The 24185-nt window shown below is 44.9% G+C and overlaps 1 protein-coding gene across 4 annotated transcripts in view; it reads right to left on the minus strand.

The window, feature by feature from the left end:
* Positions 1-24185, minus strand: part of esrrb (estrogen-related receptor beta) — a 62815-nt gene that overhangs the window by 33069 nt on the left and 5561 nt on the right. For all 4 annotated transcript variants that reach the window (XM_055864842.1, XM_055864840.1, XM_055864843.1 and 1 more), the window contains 2 exons: positions 13143-13552; positions 5967-6083 (listed from right to left, as the gene is read on the minus strand). In XM_055864842.1, coding sequence (XP_055720817.1) covers positions 5967-6083; positions 13143-13552 — 527 coding nt within the window. The remainder of the gene's footprint in view (positions 1-5966; positions 6084-13142; positions 13553-24185) is intronic.

Genomic DNA, 24185 nt, shown 5'->3' on the forward strand with positions numbered 1-24185 from the left:
TGATGATTTCATCACTTTATAACTGTAAAGATGGTGTCAGAGCTGGGCATTGTGTGGCCACTGCAAATGAGGCTAATACAATTTCCTCTCAGTCTGTACTCTCGTGGAGAATGGGTTTGGATGTCCCTATGTTCGCTGATTAGAGGTCGATACAGGGAACAGACAGTGGGGGTGTTTGGGGAGAAAAAAAGGAGATGACGTAGTATGTAAAGAATAGCCTTCATTCCATAGAAAGGGCTGAAACAATGGATTACGAAAACAGTAATTTTCAATTTCATCCACTGGCAGAGCTGTAGCCCCTTCTCCCCAAGCTAGACTGTATTCATGGGTGGCTGCAGCAAACAGTGTTATCTTCTAGGAGTAGAATAAGGACATTTTATTCTACTTATATAAATTATTTGATTCCCTAGAAACACAAATCTGATTAGGATTGTCTTTCAATTTCCTGACTGACAACCCACTAACCTAATTACCCACAACTCCCAGCAGAGACCCATCATTCGCAGCAAATCACTACTTCCTTATTTCGCAATTTACATCCTTCACATGTAGCATGTAAAGAAAGTGTCAAGAAATATTTGACCAGTAAATCTATTCAGGGACGAGGCCTTGAGTATGAACTCATGACAAAACGGACTCCGATATCACCAAGTCAGTGCTTGCTAGGTTTAAGTGCTTAGGAGCGTTGCGATTCAGTTTCTGCTGGTGGTACTATAGGAGTGGAAAATTCCTAACGCTGATAACTGTGATGTCACCACATTCTACGGTTTCTCTGGGCTCTCATGAGGAGCTCAGATACAGCCAGGTGGTATGGATGTACCCCATGAGCTGTCCCGTGGTGTTGGGCTGGGCTGGCTGGCTGGGCTGGGCTGGGCTGGGCTGGGCTGGGCTGGCTGGGCTGGCTGGCTGGGCTGGACTGGCTGGGCTGGACTGGCTGAGGTGGCTGGGCTGGGCTGGCTGGGCTGGCTGGGCTGGGCTGGGATGGCTAGGCTGGGCTGGCTGGGCTGTTAGTCATGTGGCTGTGTATGTCAGCCAACATAAAGCCACGGTGACGAGGAGTCCGAGGTACATGGGTGCCTCTTTTAATTAGAACAGTCCCGGCCATAATTAACAGATGCTGACAGGAATTAAAGCTTGGCACTAACCTGTCTCATTTTACAGTCAAACAGGGCCATAGAGGGAGGAAGGGAGGACGGCTGGAGACAGTGAGACGAAGAGCAAGGGCGTGCGAGAGAGAGAGAAAGAAGTAGAGCAGTTCATTCCATGTGTCTGACTCCTCTTGAAGAAACTCCCATAGACCATTGCCAAGCCCACTTCGGTGAGCCATGGACCAAGCTTTGGATTGTTTGTTTGTGGCCAGTGTGTCTGTATTGTATGAGAATGTGTCTGTGTGAATGTGTCTGTGTGACTGTGAATGTGAATGTGTGTGTGTGAATGTGTGTCTGTGAATGTGAATGTGTCTGTGTGAGTGTGTCTGTGTGACTGGGAATGTGAATGTGTGTGTGTGTATGTGTCTGTGTGACTGTGAATGTGTGTGTGTGTGTGAATGTGTCTGTGTGACTGTGAATGTGTGTGTGTGAATGTGAATGTGTGTGTAAAAAGGGGTGAGTCCTGCCTCATCACCAGACACCACTGTGTTTTACGGCCGGCACCATCACCCGGTGGATGGGTAAAGGGAGGGCGGTAGTGTGCGGTGAGCTCGGATGTCAGCTCTTCAAAGCAGGATGCAGGGTAGAGGGCTTCTGGCCAAGGCGGTTGGCATTTGCACACGGATTAGCGGCGGGCTAGGGGCGGGGGCTGGGGCCAGCTGACCCAGGGCTCCTCTTTCTCTCCAAAAACAATAATAATCCCCCTCAGAGCACACTCCTACAAAAGGGCCTGTCTTCACTCACTTTGTGTGGCCGGCCGAGGCAGGGGCCCTTATTTTGAGCCCCTCACCTGTTCTGGGTGTCTCTCCCTGGGGAAAGTGTCAGGATGTCTGGGATGGTTGGCAGTGCCAAGGGGGGCTTAAGCGGACCCTATTTTAGCTGGGAAAATCAGACGGCCACATGGCAAGGCATGGTGAACTGAACTCTGCCTTTCAAGACAGCCGCCCCGCTAAACCACCGTCAGCACTATTTTAAAGGGCCCCTGTTGCCAGCTTTGCATGCTTGTAACGTGTTGCAGCATTTTTTACCGCGAGTGGTGATGAGCGAGGGCAGCGGAAAAATGGTCACACATTGTCCCCCCATCCCTATCTGCTGATTGGCCCCCCAGTCTGCTGACCCCGAGGCCTACGTACGCTCTCACCACATGCTCCATCCACCTGCCCGTAGCGTGGTGGAGCCACCATACCACCTTGCAGTAACATCATGCTGGCTTCACTCCCCACTCAAGATGCAGGCTCCATTTGAAGGCCAAGTCACACTACGTGGAAAAACATTGTTCTGTTTGAAATCTCATTGCATGTTCATTCTTTGACTAGGTTCTAATGGAACCAAACAATTGATTCCCCATCTCCACACAGTGGCTGTCAGTGTCTTACTAATGTGTTGGCTTGAATCCACGTGTAGCTCGATATGTCTGGTATTGTGATGTTTATATGTGAGTGTAGTGTGGCGTGTGTGTACAGAATGTTCGTGTGAGGATAACAGGAGTGCTATAACGGGATGTGGTTGTTCTACCGTGTTTCTGTCGTATAATAAGAGTGATATACAGGGAGGTACACTGAGTATCAGCCCCTCCCCTCTCCTTTAAAGCACATGTTCATGTCTGTTGTAATGCTCTCACCTGTCAGCCCAGGGAACATAACAGGATCGTAGCCTATTACAGAGAGGTAACAGATTGCATACTGTAGTGTGTGTGGTAGGGCAGAGGGCATCTGCCACTGACTGATGTCAATGTAATCTCTCAATAGTATCTGTTCCTCTTTCTCTTTCTCTCTCAGCTCTGATCCCACTCCATTGATCAGAGGAGAAACCTGTAGCCCCTGACATTTGATTCTTCTATTGATCACTTCCTCTTTAATACAGTCGGGGGAAAGTAGAGCGATTCAACTCAAGTCTCTGGCAGATCCCCTTTAAGCGGACTGCTGATCTTTGGAGATCACTTCCCTTACACTTCCCTTAAGACGTCTACAGAGATAAACTGGAGCCTTTTCCAATGGACCAAATACATGCACTAATTCTTTACCATGTACTCGCTTAATCAGTAGGGGAGGTAAAACCTTGAAATGCCTTGCGTTTCAAAGATATCAAGTAATAACTTTAACATGGGCACTGAGGCCCAATACATCACTGGGGCCAAGCTTCCTGCCATCCAGGACCTATATACTAGGCAGTGCCAGAAGAAGGCCCAAAAAAATGTTAAAGTCTCCAGTCACCCAAGTCATAGACTGTTCTCTCTGCTACCGTACGGCAAGCGGTACCAGAGCGCCAAATCTAGGTCCAAAAGGCTCCTTAACAGCTTCTACCCCCAAGCCATAAGACTGCTGAACAATTAATCAAATGGCCACCTGGACTATTTACATTAAACCCCCCCTTTGTTTTTACACTGCTGCTACTCGCTGCTTATTATCTATGCATAGTCACTTTACCCCACCTACAAATTACCTCGACTAACCTGTACCCCCGCACATTGACTCAGTACCGGTACCACCTGCATATAGCCTGGTTATTGTTATGTAATTTTATTGTGTTACTTTTAATTAAAAATTTTACTTTAGTTTATTTAGTAAATATTTTCTTAACTCTATTTCTTGAACTGCGTTGCTGGTTAGGGGCTTGTAAGTAAGCATTTCACAGTAAGGTTAACACTTGTTGTATTCGGTGCATGTTACAAATGCATTTAGATTTATTTTAGGGAAAATTCCATTGCATTTCCAAGATCTCCCTGAATGTCTAGAAATTCAGTCGTATCATAGAGAGGTTAGGTGTGTTGTGGTCCATTCAAACGTACTGTAGTTTCGTAGAGCGCCTGACGGTATGAAACTGCATTGCACCTTTGCTAGAGCTGAGCAGTAAAGTTATAATTAGGTGTTTTTTCCATTGACTGGATGACCTTTCTGCAGTAATGAACTCCAGAGTTCATTGTAGCTTCAGTCACATGAGCGCTGACCATCTCCAGCCTCTGAACATGGCGTTGAGCCGATGTCTTCGTGGAGCTCGGACTAGAGTCTTCTCCTGTCCCCATAACCAGACTCACCGGTGTCACACATGCTTAGATGCATTTCACATCTTTCTGTTCATTTGGGAAATGTATTTACTTGTTTTGATTGTGTTTAAAAACATTTTTTGCTGGAGGTGGGAGAGAGGAGGGTGATCGGGGGACTGGGGTCCCGCAGGACTTCATATAGCCAGACCTAATCTCTACCTCTATTGTAAAAGGTGGCGCAACCCACTCCGTAAAAACCAGGGTCGTTTTCAATCTGTGGATATGCTGAATATACAGTATGCATTAGAACGCTGGGACAAGTCTCTCTCTGCATATTTGAGCTATACACTCTCTTTATACAATCACTTACTTCCACCTGAAACTGGCCATGCATTTATGGCCGTCACTACCTATTTTGTAGTCTCTTATTCCTCCAGATCATATATGGGCAAACATTTTTCATCAGATAGTAATGTGACTAGTCTGTCTTTCTGGCCCAGTCTCTTTATCTCACTGCATGCAGTGAGGAGATTCTGTTACGAAGCAGAGATCTATATAGGCTACTCTGTAGATGGAGAATTGAAATCACTACATCCTAACGGGATAGGATCTACAATATACGTTCCAGTCTCTGGTGAATTAAGGGAGACAGGGTGGGGTAAAAGCTGGGTATATGTTGATGGGTAGGGATTAACAAAACAACATGAACAATTATTTACATTTAGTTGACATATTTTAAGGTATGATAATTAAGCTATGGAGTATTTCGAGAGAGTATAAAATAACTCATCTTGTTGTGTTTTTCTGCCTCCGTAATAGAGAACATCTCCTCCTGAGTCTTGTCTTCATGTCTATTCTGTAGTACAGTGGGAGTGGATGGATAATCACGCTTAGTCAAACATAAGCACCCCTTGAACTATTCTCAGCAGCGCTCCCTCAAAAGCAAGACACAAAAAGTACAGTATGTTTCCTTAAAGAGCTCTCCCCAGCGGGCAGCTAAATAAATATGACACCTCCTCTCCATTCCCCAGCCACATTGCTCTCATTATTCATGTGTTTTGGCTGTTTGGCGAGACCAACAAGTTAGGAGGGGAATAAAGGAGCAGTAATGCATGGGGTTGGGGCCAGGTAGGTAGGGGGCTAGCGGGCTGTGGCCGTGGGCCGGGGCCTCCCCGGAAGGAGCAGCCCAGCCTGGGGTCTCACGGGGCCTGGCAGGGGGGAAGAAACCGAGCCAGAGAAATCCATCGGCAGCATGTTTAATTGTCATTGAATTCCCAGTTGGCGTGACTTTAAAAAACCATCCACAGGAAGAGAGCTGAGATGTTCGGAAAACATTTAGTAGATCAATATGCCGGGGAGAGCTGAGACTGGCCGGAGTATGTGCTCAGGGACCCAGCAGAAGCCTTTCCAGTCGGAATACTGTTACATTTCTATTACTCAGACAGCAGGATCGACCTATTCAGCATATTTCTGTCCCCAGCTCAGCTGCACATGATTTACTGCTGTGTTGGTAGGGGGAGGACAGAACAGGCCAGGGGGCTCAGATCAGTTGTCTGGCTGTGGCTGCAGGCACAGCAGGCTGCAGCCAACATCCCTCACCCTGGTCTGGACTGGCATGGGCCCACTCACTGCTGCTAGATCAGTCGGGAACTTTGAGGAGACCACATCCTCTGAGGAGTCATTTTCTGATTTATCCAGTCTTTACATCCTTTTTATTTGAATGGTGGCGTTCCATTGAGAATTTTGAGATTATTTTAATAATGTTGACATAATATAAAGAGAATGATACAAGACAGACAGACAGACACTTTCACAAGAAAAGGAGATCTCCTTACCTTCCTTGAGCATCCCCACTTTGAGACACTTCATAAAGCGGCAGGCTTGACATGACTTGCGTCTCCGTTTTGTGATCTCACACTCGTTTGTGGCGGGACAGCTGTATTCTATGTTGCCTGAAGAGAACAAGAGATGTGGTTAACCTTAGCTTGACCACGCTTTATAAGGCAGAGTATCTTCCTATTGACTCAGAGGCAAAGGAAAAGCAAAAGGTCAAATGTTCTGACCTTTTCTCTCTCCTTTTTGTACATGTAAAAAAAGGGGGCACACATGAAGAATAAACGTAAACATATAAGTATTGATACAATAGACATTTTAGGGCATTGTCATTTACATTTACATTGTATGAGTCACTGTGTAGATTTAAAACCAGTGGAATAGCTACTGTATATCACACGGTATTCTAGAGTCTATAATCAGATTGTGCAGACCAGACATTGGGTATCAGCATTTGTTAATCATCTCCTATGCAACAATCAATTACAGTAGTGTGTCTGAGGTGAGGTGAGCCGGAGGGAGAGAGAGAGGGAGGGAGACCTCCAGTACTCATCATGGAATCCTTTACAGACACCACCCTGGCCCCCACGCTAAATTGGCCTCATTAATTCTGAGCGTGTCCCTTCCAGGCCCCTGGAGCAGCCAGCCGTCCAGCCTGCATGCCCCTTCCCTTCTCTGTGTCCCTCTGCCGCCCACTGCCTCAATAACAGGAAAGAGAGTTGGACACACGCCCCCCCCGGCCACTTTACATAATACTCTGGCAGCCCTAAACCTGTTGTTACCACTGTTGCCATTGTTGACTACACAGTGTACAGACAACAGGCCTTATGCATTATTCAAGTCCAGCAATACAGCGTCTGATTCCGGGACAACACAATGAAAAAGGGTTTCATTGCTACACAATAAAAGAGATGTTTCTGCCTGTACTGTAGCATTAGCAATAGAAAGGAAGGGCAGGATATACGATGCCATTCCCTACTTTTTACTGTAGTCAAGGTTTTCAATAAAGGGTTTGAAAATAATAGCTAGCTGCTCAAGGTCCTGAATTAGAATCATTCATTGTCCACATATCATTGATGTTTTCTTACGTGTGCATTCTTAAACTTGGATTATGTTTTTTAATATCGACCACAAAGCCATGTTATCTATTCAACTGTTATCTATTCAACGCTGTGTACAGCTCCTTCTACATTTAGAAAGATGAACCTAAATGACTTCAATATAGACTAACATACAGTATTATCCTGTCTAACTGCATACAGACACAGTGGTTCAGCAGCTCTCCTGCCTATAGATAAACAGCCATACCCAGACACACTGGGATTCCATCCCGACACAACCAGCTTCTCTCTCTACTCTCACTCTCATTAAGTGTTTTTTTTTAAAGAGAGAGAGAGTAAGAGCTGTATAATATTCCAGTAGCGTTCCCCCTCCAACCCTCCAATCCCCTTTAACAACTTATGCAATTATGTTAACATTATTGGACATATCAAGCGGAGGGTCCCAAGATGTATTAAATAATTAGAAATGTCTCCTTTATATCTGGCTTAGAAATCATCATGCCAATTCCTCTCATCTCTTTGGAACTGGGGTAAATAAAGGTGTGAGGGAAGGGGAGCGATGAGGTATGATAGTCTCTGTTCCTGTTGTCTCTGTTGTCATAGCACAACCAGACCATAATAATAAGCCCATCTATTTCCCATCTGTTCACAGAAGGCAATCAGAGTAGCCGTCTCTGGTATCTATAGGCTGTTACCCTGCTGTGGTTGCTTCTTTATGACACTGTATCAACTGCAATACTTTGGCACCTTTATACAAACCCCTTATGCCTAGAGAACCTTAAGTTAAAATCATTTCATCCAATGTATTGTCCTAGAATCTGGCCTGTAGATTAATCATATGAATTAAACATCATGATATTGAACATGATATAATTGGCAGATGTATATGGCATGCTGTCTGCCTGCCAGACAAACACTGCAGAGCTGACCCTGGTCCCTGGCTAACCCACAGGACACTCATGTTGACGGGGGAGACTTCTCCCTCCACTACACCCCCCCCCCCCCCCCCCTCCCCCCCCGCCGCTCTTCCCTCCACACCGGGGGCAGGGTGGAACACCTGCACAAGGCACACCTGAAAGCTAACAAACTGAGACCATGCACAAACAACACACACTCATACTCTCTCATGATACACTTATTTTTCAGCATACAGAGGCCAACTCATGTGCTGCCTCAAAAAAAAATATATATAAGAAATAACGGACTGGTTCACCTATAGTGACATCTATAGCTCAAGGGCTGATCCTCGGTGACAAATGTCTATTCATGTCTATTCATACAATCAGTCAGTCAAGCATTTGAGGGTTTATAAATAACCAGAACGCTGGGTTCATATTTGGTTTCAAAGGTTACCGTATGAAACAAATAACATAAAAAATATTTTCTTCTCTCAATTTATTTTATGGCTTTTCAGGACCTGTGCCAGGGCAGTGAGGGGAAAGTCAGGTCCTGTAAGTAAATTACAGTAAAATGGCAGGTATTTCTCATCAAAATCGAAACTGACTTTTACAGGCTTACTGTCAAGGTCTATTACTTCATATAAAAAAGAGGGCCACTGAGTTCAGTTGGTTTTCAAGCAATTTTACACTTGGGTTCAAAACGAGAGAAAAATAAGGTTCAATAAGAGATTTATGTTTTTGATTGGTGGGGCACGCGAGGTGCGGGACGGGACTATGATTAGGGAGCTATAAGAGCAGGAGTATTTCCGGGATGGATGCTGATCTAGGTTGACGTTAATTTGGACCTGGGCTTGACTAATGTATCTATCTCCATGTAAGAGTTCAGGGGCTTTTCATTGGATGAATATGTGACAGAAGATGGATTTGCCATTCCCTCCTGTCTAAAAGGTAGGGGCATCAGGTCTCTTTTACAGCAGTGGAACGTAAGGAAGTAGAGAGAAGAGAAATGAAGCTAGGAACCCCAGGTCGAAAAACAGACATTTCCGGAAAATATTCCGTGCAGACAAAGTCAACTGTGTGGTCACTATTGTCTCAAATTGTTCTCAGATGAAATGCATTTCATTGTGTGCTAAAGATGTCAAGGGAAAAAAGGTCATTAGCTTTAGTGTTATTGCTTAGAAACAATATGATGAATGAGTGTAAAAGACACGTCTTCTGTGTTGTTCTCATTAAGGGATGTCGTCTCACACACTCCACCCTGGATAGACAGCCTCATTATTTCTTTAATTAATCAGGTCTCATCTACTGAAACCTCTTCTTCATCCAAGGGCTTTATGTCCCACTGTTTACTGTGCCCTCTTCCTCCTCTAGTCATCCTGTGTGGTTTTTATTATTTCAGAGGCTCTCGGCCCCCTCCTCCTCCCCCTCCCCCAACGTCCCATGGTCCTCCTCCCTGTCCTGTTCTGCCTGGATTGGGACCCCTGTCTGATTATTATGCCATTAAGCCTCTCCTCCTCTGAAAGAGCACTCGGGTCCCTCTCCAATCTAAAGAAGTCCTAGTTTTTTCTCTCCCTCCTTTCCCTGAAATTACCCGGCGTGCGACGCGTGCCTGAGTTTCTAATTGGCCCTGCTGTCCCTGGAGACAGCCCCCTCCCTTCCTCCTAATGAAAAGCCTCGGCCTTAATTACACTTTCCAAACGCTGATTGTTATTGACAAAACTCCTGTGGCTCGGACAAACGACGGCAGATTAGCTCCATTACAGGCAGCCCTCCAAGAGGAGAAAGAGAGGGATTTCAAATCGACAATGCAAAGTGAGGGAGGGAAAAAAAGAGAACTTTCCATTTTTCTTTTCATGTACCTCTCTCTTAATCGTTTGGGCCATTGCTCCACTTAAGACGTCTCTTTCTTCCCAGATTGCTATTTTCTGTTCTATTGTGTGTCGCCGTCAATGTTTTGTAGCGAGGGGACAAAAGCATAGTTATGTTACTTGAGAGAAAATGTTCATCTTTTGTCAATAGACAGGATAGCTGATGGCAGCATGGGTAAACAGCAGAATTTGGCCTAATGCTTTTGTTTGCCTGCGAAGGTACATAGACTGTTTAAAGCTGATAGGATTTGGGATGTCCAAAATCAACACCTAGGCCTGCTAGACAGCCTGCACTCCATAACCTGGGAGCAATAATGGAATTTTATTAAGGGGGGACATTTTTAAGAAGCCAAGGACCTCAATTGAGATGTACAGACTATTATATTTACAGAACATATTTGAGGCATGTACAATGACAAGTTTTATTTTATTTTATTTAACTCGGCAAGTCAGTTAAGAACAAATTCCTTTTTACAATGACGGCCTAGGACCAGTGGGTTAAGTGCCTTGTTCAGGGGCAGAACGACAGATTTTTACCCTGTCATCTTGGGGATTCAATCTAGCAACCTTTTGGTTACTGGCCCAACGCTCTGACCACTAGGCTAGCTGCCGCCTGAAGTTATAAATATATAATAAATACATTTGTCTCCTAAATACAGTGCACTCCAAAAGTATTGGGACAGTGACAATTGTGTTGTTGTTTTGGCTCTGTACTCCAGCACTTTGGATTTGAAATGATACAATGACTATGAGGTTAAAGTGCAGACTGACAGCCTTTCTTTGAGGGTATTTTAATCCATATCAGGTAAACCATTTAGAAATGACAGCACTTGTTGTACATAGTCCCCCCATTTTAGGGGAGCAGAAGTATTGGGACACATTCACTTATAGGTGCATTAAAGTATTACAAAGTTAAGTATTTGGTTCCATATTCATAGCTCGCAATGACTACATCCAGCTTGTGACTCTACACTTTTCTTGGATGCATTTGCTGTTTAGGTTGTGTTTCAGATTATTTTCTGACCAATAGAAATGAATGGCAAATCATTTATTGGGTCATTTTGGAGTCACTTTTATTGTAAAAAAGAATGTTTCTTAACACTTGTACATGAATGTGGAAGCTACCATGATTAAGGATCATCCTGAATGAATCGTCAATAATGACGAGTGAGAAAGTTAGAGGGATAAATATCATATCATACCCCCCCCAAAGAACCCCTTCTTTTATTATTATTGTTGTCACTGACTCTCTTGCACAGTCTCGATGTCCACTCCCTGGACTCTAACCACACGCTCACACATACTACACTGACAGCAGTGTGTGTGAAGAATGTGAATGGTACTGTATGTGTTTGTATGTGTGTGTGTTAGAGTGTCACTCGGTACCGGTACCCCTTGTATATAGCTTTGTTATTGTTATAGTTCTTTTTATTGTGTTACAATTTTTCCTTTAGTTTATTTACAACATTTTTCTTACTCACTTTTTTGCATTGTTGGTTAAGGTCTCGTAAGTAAGTATTTCACGGTAGGGTCTACACCTGTTGCACTTCACGGTAAGGTCTGCACCTGTTGCACTTCACGGTAAGGTCTGCACCTGTTGCACTTCATGGTTGGCGCATATGACACAACATTTGATTTGATTTAATTGGAAAACGCTAGCCTCCTGTTATTGTAAGGGTGAGAGTTTAGTATGATATTTGTGCGTCTGTAACATTCTCTCTTGTCATTATTCAGGATTCATTTAGGATTATCCGTAATCATGGTAGCATCCACATTAATGTAGAAATGTTTAGAAACATATTCTATTCTCATTTACAATAAAAATGTCTCCAAAATGGCAAAATGCATTATTTACTTTTAAATTATTAATTGGCATAAAATAACATAGTCTCATTATTTTTATTGTGATACTATATCCTTTTTATTTAGCAAATATTTGTCTTACTTTTTTAACTCTGCATTGTTGGGAATGGGTTCGTAAGTAAGCATTTCACATTAGTCTACACCTGTTGTATTCGGCACATGTGAACAATACCATATTATTTTTATTATTTTTATTTGAAACACAACCAAAACAAACAGCAGAGTCACAGGCTTGATGTAATCATTGTGTGCTAGGAATATGTGACCAAATACTACACGTTTGACAACTTTAATTCACATATAAGTGAATTTGTCCCAATACTTTTGTTCCCCTAAAATGGGGGGACTATCTACAAAAAAATGCTGTAATTTGTAAACGGTACCCTCAAATTAAAGCTGACAGTCTTTAACCTCATAGTCATTATATCCTTTCAAATCCAAAGTGCTGGCGTACAGAGCTAAAACAAACAAACAAATAATCGCTGTCCCATTACTTTTGGAGCTCACTATATGTTTACCTTAATGCATGACACTAAAAATTAAAGTATTTATTTTGCCTCCTGTAGTTTTCATTTGAATTTCTCCCATTCTTACGCAGACTGTCTGAGCTTAGGCAGGGACAGCTGTGCATGTTGAGCAGTGATTTTCCCTGGCTCAATAATATCTCCCTCCGTACCATAGGTCCCACTGATTAATGTAGGACAGAGCACACAGAGAGACACACAGTGGGGGGCCTGTCATTACCTCTCTAATGGGAACCTGTGATACATCATACCATGCAGATCTGCACTCACGCCCTATTTCACAAGCACTCACACACATGCAGCACACACACGCACGCACGCACGCACGCACGCACGCACGCACACACACACACACACACACACACACACACACACACACACACACACACACACACACACACACACACACACACAGGACAGGAAATATCATGCACCTGCTGATGATAACCCCTGATAATGATGTCACGACCACTGCCCCCTACCTACCCAGCAGATGATGTCATCACGAGCGACGGGCTAGTGGCCTATCCTGTGTGTGGCTGTCCACTGTGTATGCAGTCCCTGTGGACATGTGTTGTCTCATACTGTGCTGCACTGCATGTGATTCCCCTCACTATTAATGAAGGTGCCCGGGGTGTCATAGCAATGCAGGCCATTGATAGCAGCACAACTGGAGGCACCAGCCTTTCAAACATATACCTTTTCCCAGGGAGATAAAGGGAGATGATGTAGGTCAACAGCTACATTATAAGATGGTAGTTCAGGGCAGTAGGTGATTGTGTTCAGACCACAGAGAGATACAGTACATCTTTGAGTGAGTGTTTTATGCTGGAGGAGGAGGAGAGGTAAAACACTGTATGGAGTGTATTGTTGTGTCTGAAAAGGGGGGCAGATCCCTTGTACTGAGTGTGTTTGTGTGTCTGTGGGGGGGGGGGGGGGGGGGGGGGGGCGTCAGGGAAATACCTTGTATTGTCCTTTTAAAGAAGGCTTTGCAGGCCTCACATGAGGCCACGCCGTAGTGATACCCAGAGGCTATATCTCCACAGACCAGGCACAGCCTCTTGGGGATGGAGTTCAACATGTATTCGCACTTAATGGGCGAGTCCTCCATGATGTTGCTAGAGCAATCGTCGTAGCGCTTGCGGCAGGCACCGGGGCCCAGCCCGCCGGGCGTGAACATGGGCGGAGAGTCCAGGCCGTTGGAGTGGCTGTTCATGGCGCTGACATAGCCGCCGCTGGCGTCCGAGTTGCCACTGGGGCTGTGGTGGCTGACCGTGTCGATGACTGAGGAGGGGCTGGACGGCTCCGTCTTGATGTAGGACCCGCAGCTGGAGGGCAGGTGCCGGTCATCAGCAGCCATTCTATTCAGCAGCCTGGAGAAGGGGGGAAAGGAGAGGGGAGGGTCATTTGCACGGTTTGTCTGACTACAGACATGAACAGACATGAACAGCTTCAGATCGACTGGTGCTACCCACAAAACAAAAATCTACACACATTGTCTAACGATACAATGACAGCTACAGAGAGAAAATGCATCTTTGCACAATTTGACTGTGGAAAACTCTGTAGGCTACTGTTCACACAGAGCAAGTCCCTTCACACTCCCACACTCCAAAGAGGACTTACTACATATCAGCTGTTCTCTTTTATTCTGATCCCCCCCCCCCCCCCATTTATGTTATCCTAACCATCACCATTAACCAGCCAACCAGGTGGGAGGATCCTAAGCGCCTCATTAACCCCACACTCCACCAGCCGTGAGAGAGAGAACACACAGGTGCAATAAACACGCTCAACACTGACCACACTCCTTCTGCTTTAACACAGAAACACAACCACAGCTGACACAGGATGGCACCATGCCTGGGACCCATATTTAAGACTGGGTTAAAGAAAGCCAGAGCACAGAGAACTTATCTGGAGCGGTCTCCTTGAGTCAGCAGTCAGGCAAAAAGAAACATGATGGCAAAAGGATATTGACTTTGTTCACTGTCTGGTTGATAACAGAATTTCTGAGTACATCTCATCTGATGTTGTGCCTGCCTTGAGTGAAATAAAGTGCAGCCTCTGGCTGTGTTGATACAACGCAGCTTCAAAACCCCAAAACAGCTCATTGTCCATACGATTTGATTTATGTCTCCTTCCACCACATGTAAAGTGTACTGGGAGAACAGATAAAACAGCACTGCTCTCTTCTAATATGGACTTTTCCTGGGTAAACAGAGTGAACTGAGGAGATGGAGTGCTATGAGAGTGATAACCTCTAAGTATTCTAAAGGTCGTGGCGGGGTCACACACACACCTCTGCACTAGGCACCACTGACAAGGTGAAAGGTCGTCTGCACTCGCCCACATTCATGAAATTGAGCCTTGCGTGACTTATGCAAATGCAAACACCGGGGTTCCTGCTTGAGTGGCAGCTAGTCAGCCCAGGTTCTGCCTTAACAAGTTAGTTATATTAGTATTTTGCCAACTAATGGTAATGTTTCCATAGTTTTCATGTCAGTTTCCCATCGGCAGCGCAGAGAAAGGGTACCTCTCTACCAGTATGCCTAACGTCTCTATCAGGATTTATCCATGGCCGGACGTCTCAGACTGCTACAGAATGCAGAGAGGGAAAGGCCTTTCCATATCCCCATCGGCCAGCCGGAGAAGGGGCAGCCGGGATAGCTGTCTCTCTCTCTGGCTGATTTAATTGTAAGGGTGGGTGATGGTAGGGTTCAGGCCCAGGGGTCAGTGGGTCAACCTTATTTTCTCACCCTGGCTTCCTGGGCCCGTGGAGATGGGGGTCAGTGTGTCAAATTAAATCTCATTCCCAGGTTTTCCCATGTATATTCATTGGAACTCCAGGTGCCCACCACCTCTGAAAATTCACAAAAAGGTTAACTGCTAAAATAAATATTAAAAAATGCCCCCTGTTAAAACCGTTGACCTTGTGGAATAAGCCCTTTGTCTGAACACTCCTGGAACTTTTTTCAATATAGAACGTACACAATATAAAACCCATAACCACCTTTTATACTAGGGATCATGGCACTCAATTTACAGTATTTCTCACAGTAACTCTAAAAACAAGTTGGAAAATACCTATAAAAAAACATTGAAAAGGTAAAAGTAAAACCAAGGAAGTTTGACGTTTTTTCTCTCTCCGTGTTTTAAGGAATTTTTATTATTTCAAATAGATTACTCTATGTACTCTTAAAAAGTAAAAGCAAAATAAGAAAATAGCAAGATAATAAAATAAAAAGCTCCATCTCCTTGATGCTTTTTTTACATACATGTAATGTCTTTGTTTAAATAACTCATGTGGGTTCCATCCACATAAATGAATGAAAGGAGTCTCTATTCATCCACTTTATGTTCTCTACTTCAGACAGCTCTATGCACCTGTGTGATAGGACACCTGCACTCGGCTTCTTAAAGGCTCTATATTAAAATGGCAGCACGCCGTTAGATGGCTCTATTTAGCTTTTATTCACAAATTCAGAGTAAGCTTAACCCCAGTTCAAAGGTCACCTCCAGGGTGACACTTAGCATAATTGCATAAGTGTCTAAACTGTTTCCCCTCCAGCTCTATGTGGTCATATATAATACATGTTCTGGCTACAATTCCCTTAACTCATTCCGCAATGACACATTATGCTACTGCTCTGCTTATGTTTTTAACAAGGCTGCTTATATTGATTAATGACATTGAATGAATACTAACCATTTTAACCTAGTGTACATTAATCAAATATTTTCTTAAATTTACAGAAATATTATTCTTCTCAAATGGGACAGGTTCAAATAAAATCTATAAACACTATTAATAATATGGCAAATAAAATATGAACATAAATGAATTGACAGCAGGAACTGTGTTAATAAAAATACAACATATGGACCAGGTGCTAATTAGGATGTATCCCAGACAGGACATACAATTAAGAGGTCCACTGAACTGATCAAGACCCAGGTATATTGTGAAATCCATAGTCCATGTCTTCCTCTCAAGTACAGGAAGTGTCCTTCCCGTTCTGCCGCTCAGCTGCATACTGGAGGATTGCACGTCAAAGATATCTCTCTCTCTCTCTCGCCCTTTTCCTCCTCCTTTATTTCTCTTTGTACCGATCAAATGCATGCTGAGTGGTGGGTTATGGGCCCACAAAAGCACACTGCGCAGTTTGGTTTTAATCTGATTCCAGCTGGTCCTCCTAACAGAATTTCAGATCAGTAATATCATTCCAGTGCTGCTGCCGTGACCAGGATTAGCTGCCCTAATGATCTCCTCTCCAGCTCCTCTATCGCTCTCTGCTCCGCTTCTTCAGGAGGAGAGGGAACTGAGGAGCAACCGTCCTCATGTCTCAGCCCTTCCCTTCTCTGCCTGGGCCTCCGGCAGCATTCTGAACACGGCCTGAACATTCTGAACACTGTCACAGGAAGACGACAGAGCCTGGAGAAACTAATTGGGCCAATTTGTAGGTATTCCTACTGTGAGCTCTATGCTGACTTCTGTAGTGTGCTAATGTCTGTACTGTACTGAAGTGTTAAACACGGACAGACACTCAGACGTTCTGTCTCTCTTACTCACATTAGCATTCCCTCTTTCTATGAGCACATTACACAACTCGAGTGCTTATATTAAAAGATCAACTCAAAATGGGAGAAAATGTAAAATGTGTACTCAAACGATTCATCCTGCGACTGAGTTTTATGGCATGATGAGATCATTTAGAATGTACTTTTCACTCTCTGTGGGATGCCAAAAACCTGGTTTGATAGTGTTGGCTAACCTCATCCCAGCCCCCAACCCCTCACCCTAAGCAGATGGGGGGGGTGATATCAGATGCCCCAGTAGGGGCAGATCTGCCTGGAGGCCCCTGGGCGATGTCCCTGATAAGCTACTGGCCCCAGAGTCAGCGCAGGAGGAGGAACTCAATTAGCTCCTGACAGACAGTCTCAGCCTCCAGCCACCACCAGCGCCCACTGGCAGCTGCCATGGTGACCTCTCCTCAAGTGGCCACTGCCACCTCTTACCACTCAGCCGACCGCACGGCTGCATGGAGGACGACTCATTTAGGGAGATGGGAGCGAGGGCTGACTGACTGAAATCAGATCACAGGCTGACTGGCTACAATCATTGGAATACACACGTGTCTCCAAACATCATCTTTATGATGGGACGTTTCTGGAGGGTTTCTGTATTCACATGGGGCCATGGAAATTAAATGGGATAGAGGGTCAGGGCTTGGGGGGAGGGGGGTGTATGGGGAACCTTGTGAAATATGGAGAACGCCTTTCTATATATCTGGGTCCAGGTTAATAACCCTCGGAGGAATGGGGACAAAAGTGTGTGTGTGTGTGTGTGTGTGTGTGTGTGTGTGTGTGTGTGTGTGTGTGTGTGTGTGTGTGTGTGTGTGTGTGTGTGTGTGTGTGTGTGTGTGTGTGTGTGTGTGTGTGTGAAAGTGTGAAAGTGAGGCGGGGGAGACGAATCTGAGTAAATCTGAAAGGAGGCAGTGGTTGGTATAGAGGCTAGAGGCACTCCCTGCACCTCATAGGGACCCATTTCATGTGGGAGAAACTCCTCATTTGGGATTTTCTCAGTCATTAGTCCTGCTCTAAACAGATAGAGGAAGGGGCAGCGTGGGTGTCGAGGGGAGGGAGGGAGAGGCCTCTTTGTTAACGGACACGTCGCCTGACAGAGATGTATGATGTGCTGTTCTATAGAAGAACACAATAGAGGAATAAGATAGGAGACAGAAAAACAGAAAGCCAAAAAGAGGGGGAGAGGCAGAGCTACAGAGAGAGAGAGAGAGAGAGAGAGAGAGAGAGAGAGAGAGAGAGAGAGAGAGAGAGAGAGAGAGAGAGAGGAATGGATGTTTATGCATGCTTATGGAGAGCAGCGCGGGCCCCAGATCAATAGTCCGTAGGCCAGGGGATGGGTGTACATGGAGCTGGGTGGTGCTGGGTTACCACTGGGGGGACCATGCAGCTCCGTTGCCCGGCCAATTAACTTCTTCAGTCTCCAGCAGAGGATTAAATTTAGCTGCTGCACAGCGATGTCACTGTAGTCTTTATAAAGCCATGAGCTCACTCACTACGACAACATGAGCCACACGCACCAACAGGCCAGCCACAAGATAGTGCTGGCTGCCCAAGAAGACGCAGATCACATCTATTGATTCCCCCACCCCACCCCTTTCCTTCCTGTTGGAAAGATGCTGGCAGGAAAAACAGGCCCTCTTATGATACAGGCGCTGCTGTTTGTCTGACGTAAACTGTCTGAGTGACACTGGAGAGATCCTATTCTGAAAAGGGCTAAGGATCCTCGGAAAACAAATGGCGGTAGGAAAGATCGGATGAAGATGCCAGAACCCTGTTAGGGAGTGGGTTACCAGTTTAAACATTCTTCTACGGCAGTAGAAGAGTTAACACACTACTCTGCATACCCAGCAGAGAAGCTCCCTGTAGAGTAGGACAGCTCATCATCACATGGGGAAAAAAGTAGATCAGTACAGCCCTGGCTTGGCACACATTAGGATCCTATAGTGCATCATTTCATCTCAATGTAGGAAGAAAGTCTAATGGTGCGCATTCAGAGAAAGAATCAGCAACCATCAAATCTGTCATCAAGAGCATTAATCGTTGGCAGTGGATGCCTAATGCCTAATCATAAAGAATTGTGTAAGACATATCCCACACACATTGTCTAACAGCCTTAACAGGCTTTCCATTTCCTGGCCTAAACCACAGACGCAGAGACCTGGCTCCAGCTGTCCCACCACACAATACTGTTCTGGAACCAGCACAGACACACCACCCTGTCTACCAGGCCAAAGGGCAACTATAACCAGCAAGGGAACAATATGTGTAATATCAAACTGGTCCACACATACATTTCTGGAAATATAGCTAATGCACAGAGTGCATGTCTAGGGTAAAAGACACTGCATTGACTCTGCAGTGTGTGTGTATAGACTACAAACAGAGGGAAATATTATCGTAAAGGGTTAAGCCTGTTTAAGGCAGACCAATGTAAATCACAGGTTTAGACACAGTGAGAGTACAGGGGGACAGAGGCAAGGAGCCATGCATGAAATTACTTCATTAATCTTCCTCTGATAGACTGTCTTGTTTAGGGGGGAACCTCTACCTGCTTCAAACAAAGAGCCCGTCCTGCCACTACCATAAATTATCCTCTTCATCAGAGGAAGCGCCAAACACACACACAGACAAATATACAAGGTTAAATTAACCGGGGCAAAATTAGCGAGTTTATCAGTTGTCCAGAACAATTTAACTGCAATCAAATCTGTAAATGTTTATACAGGCTCACACATAAACAGCACATATACACACTGTTGAGATCCAAATATGTTGTCAAATATGTCACACTGAAACCATGTGAAATGTTGAACATATGTTGTTTGCTGATAATCGACACTGATAAAGAAATGTGAAAGAACAAAATACATTTAATATTGTTAATTTCACTAAATGGGTTGTTTGTTTGTGGCATCTTTGAGTCAAACACAAGTACATTTTTGTCTCTCATTTAACGAGCAACAATCAACAATGTAATATATGGCGCCACCAACTGCTGGTCTTCTTCCAGGGCTACTGTATGTGGTGGTGTGGTAAAATTAAACAAAAATGCTCGAGGGGGTGTGGTATATGGCCAATATACCACGGCTAAGGGCTGTTCTTAAGCACGACGCAACGCGGAGTACCTGGATACAGCCCTTAGCTGTGGTTTATTGGCCATATACCACAAACCCCCGAGGTGCCTTATTGCTATCATAAACTGGTTAGCAACTTAATTAGAGAAGTAAAAATAAATGTTTGTCATACCTGTGGTATACGGTCTGATATATCACGGCTGTCAGCCCATCAGCATTCAGAACTCTAACCACCCAGTTTATAAGGTCCTTTAGACCATTATAGAGCCACACAGGGCCGCTCTCCCAGGTCTCTACCTGGTCTCTCCCTGGTCTCTTCCTGGCCTCTACCTGGTCTCTCCCTGGTCTCTTCCTGGTCTCTTCCTGGCCTCTACCTGGTCTCTTCCTGGTCTCTACCTGGTCTCTTCCTGGCCTCTACCTGGTCTCTCCCTGGTCTCTTCCTGGCCTCTCCCTGGTCTCTTCCTGGTCTCTCCCTGGTCTCTACCTGGTCTCTCCCTGGTCTCTTCCTGGTCTCTCCCTGGTCTCTCCCTGGTCTCTTCCTGGTCTCTACCTGGTCTCTCCCTGGTCTCTCTCTGGTCTCTTCCTGTTCTCTACCTGGTCTCTACCTGGTCTCTCCCTGGTCTCTTCCTGGTCTCTCCCTGGTCTCTTCCTGTTCTCTACCTGGTCTCTCCCTGGTCTCTTCCTGGTCTCTACCTGGTCTCTCCCTGGTCTCTTCCTGGTCTCTACCTGGTCTCTACCTGGTCTCTTCCTGGTCTCTCCCTGGTCTCTTCCTGGTCTCTACCTGGTCTCTCCCTGGTCTCTTCCTGGTCTCTTCCTGGTCTCTTCCTGGTCTCTCCCTGGTCTCTTCCTGGTCTCTACCTGGTCTCTACCTGGTCTCTCCCTGGTCTCTCCCAGGTCTCTCCCTGGTCTCTTTCTGGCCTCTACCTGGTCTCTCCCTGGTCTCTTCCTGGTCTCTCCCTTGTCTCTCCCAGGTCTATCCATGGTCTCTACCGGGTCTCTACCTGGTCTCTCCCTGGAACCTCCCTGGTCTCTACCGGGTCTCTACCTGGAACCTCCCTGGTCTCTCCCTGGTTCCCACCTCTTTACAGGCTCATCTCCCAAACCCTCCTCTCATTCCCCATAAACAGTGGTGTCCAACATACGTCATTCAGGAATAGTGAACGGAGGGTACATTTTTGGGCACTGGATACACACATATAAAAGGGCAAGCACACACACAAACTGTACACACACACACACACACACACACACACACACACACACACACACACACACACACACACACACACACGCACGCACGCACTCACGCACGCACGCACACACACACACACACACACACACACACACACACACACACACACACATTCTGTATACACAAGCAGAAACACACACATACATACTGTATACACAAACCGAAACACACACACACACACACACACACACACACACACACACACACACACGCACGCACGCACGCACGCACACACACACACACACACACACACACACACACACACACACACACACACACATTCTGTATACACAAGCAGAAACACACACATACATACTGTATACACAAACCGAAACACACACACACACACACACACACACACACACACACACACACACACACACACACACACACACACACACACACACACACACACACACACATACTGTATACACAAAGAGAAACACACACACGTACTGTATACTTAAACAGAAATACACACACACATACACATGCTATACACACAAACAGAAACACACACACATTATACACACAAACACACACACACACACACACACACACACACACACACACACATACTGTATACACAAAGAGAAACATACACACGTACTGTATACTTAAACAGAAATACACACACACATACACATGCTATACACACAAACAGAAACACACACACACACACACATTATACACACAAACAGAAACACACACACACACACATTATACACAAACAGAAACACACACACACACACACACACACACACACACACACACACACACACACACACACACACACACACACACACACACACACACACACACACACACACACACACACACACACACACACACACACACACACACACACACACACACACACACACACACTGTATACACAAACAGAAACACACACACACACAAATATGCACGGACGCACAACAACATTTACAATTGAAAAACTGTCAGATACTGTATTATGCCATAAGCATATAAAAACACAACATAAAGTATGACTAGCTTACACCTTCCATAACATATGCAGTAGCCCTTGCCAAGCCATCCATCCTCCCTTTACGTACCCCCTACAGCATCATGTCCGTCCATACCTCTGCTATGACATTCTAGAAATGAAAGCAGAGGCTTCTCTCAGGCAGAGAGCGTGATGAATAAAGATTTACATTATAATGCACTCTGGTTTACTGAGACACTCACAGGTCAGCACAGCACTGAGAGAGCGACAAAATGCCTAAATAATGTACTTTGATTTACGTAGAGAAGATATCACCTTGACATTGAATAAAAACAAAGAAATGAAATAGACGTGGTAACCTTCCTAAGAGACAGAACCCAGAAAAAGATCACAATGTGAAAATTACCCAATATCCAGAAATCTCATTACCCAATGTTTAGCACTAATATTATAAAACTCTAAATTGACAATTTAACTGAAAACAAAAACAAAAATATTCCCATCCATTTTGTAAAATGATTGCAAAACATATTGACATGGGCCCTACCAAATAAACACATCAATAAATATTCCCAGTCACCACAGTGAAACTAGGCCCACATACTGAGGCAGAGAGTGGCCAGTAGTCAGCCTGCATGCTAGGATGTTAATGGTTGGTGATCGGTCAGTCAGAAGTACCGGCCCCAGGGCAGGCAAACAGGGCAGTTCTCTCTCTCTGGGAGAGACAAATGCACAACGCAACAGCAGGGGTCTGACAAGTATGTATGTACGCACACTACATTTTCACACCCTTTATTTTAACTCCTGAACTTGTAACTTTAGTGTCGCTCTTCATCCAAGCTCATTTATGCTCTTGTTCAGACAGACCTACAACATATCATCAGAACCTCCTACAATACTCCATGCCATCAGTCTGCCTGGGTGGGAAGGACAGAACAGGGCAGAGTAGAGCAGAGTAGGGCAAAGAAGAATGATGAGGCAAATGGCTCTTAGTCTAACAGCTGTTATGGCTGCGATGCCTGGGAGAGCTGGGCGGGCTGGACGGCAGAGGTCGTGTACAGTCAGTCCGTCCATACTTGGTTAAGCTGTCAGTAAGAATCAGAACTGCTATTGTGACGGACGGTTTCAATATTGATTTCATAAATAAACAGAGCTAACCATCGATCCTAATGTTATTTTGCATTTCAATTACTGCTCAGAAACATAACCTTCAAAGGACTGGCCGCTCAATACCAATAACATTCACTGATAAACGCCCACATAGCCACCCACTCCACGTCACGCTTTTAACCAAGTGTAAATTAGCGGACTTAGCATTTTCCCTCCATTACATTTAAGACAGAGCGTATCGAAAATCTGCAGAATTATTGTTCCGTCTCGCGTCCATTGGGCGGCAAAAAAGACGCAAATACAGACAGAGAGAGGAATGAATGAAAACAGACAGATGACGAGATGAGTAACACACCAAAGAAAGAGCTTCAATGATTAAACTTGAAATGGTTAATCACAATCTCACCATATATTTAAATGTAATGAACCTGTAGTTACAGCTGTTTGCCACATTGTGTCAGAAAGAAAAAAAGCTAGTGTACCGATGCTCTGAAATGGTATATAAATTGTCATGAGAACTAGTAAAGTGTGTATTATAATACTCATAATGCAGATATGATGTTTTTACAGTTATTTCACATCATCTCTGACAGTACTCCATCAGAACCTCCTTTTGTGTGTGTGTGTGTGTGTGTGTGTGTGTGTGTGTGTGTGTGTGTGTGTGTGTGTGTGTGTGTGTGTGTGTGTGTGTGTGTGTGTGTGTGTGTGTAAATCAAGAGGAGCCTTTCAGTGTTGGAGCAACAGGAAGAAGTGCTGACGCACCGTGTCAGTGATAGCACTTCGCTGCCACAAGGTTGTGAGAGTAGCCCACGTAGCTAGGCTAGCATTATCCTCCTAGACTAATGGACCTGGTTATTTTTAAACAGATTCTCACACTGCAGTGAAGGTGTCCAAGGTTACCGTGGCCAAAATTAGGAGGGACTTGTGGTGGCGTTTGGTGGTTTCAGTGCGGGTGGATGTCATGAAACGGTCAAAGTGACAAGTAGCTCATCACAGAAAAGACTAGAAAGGCC

The sequence above is a fragment of the Salvelinus fontinalis genome, chromosome 16 (genome assembly GCF_029448725.1).
Source record: "Salvelinus fontinalis isolate EN_2023a chromosome 16, ASM2944872v1, whole genome shotgun sequence".
NCBI lineage: Eukaryota > Metazoa > Chordata > Actinopteri > Salmoniformes > Salmonidae > Salvelinus > Salvelinus fontinalis.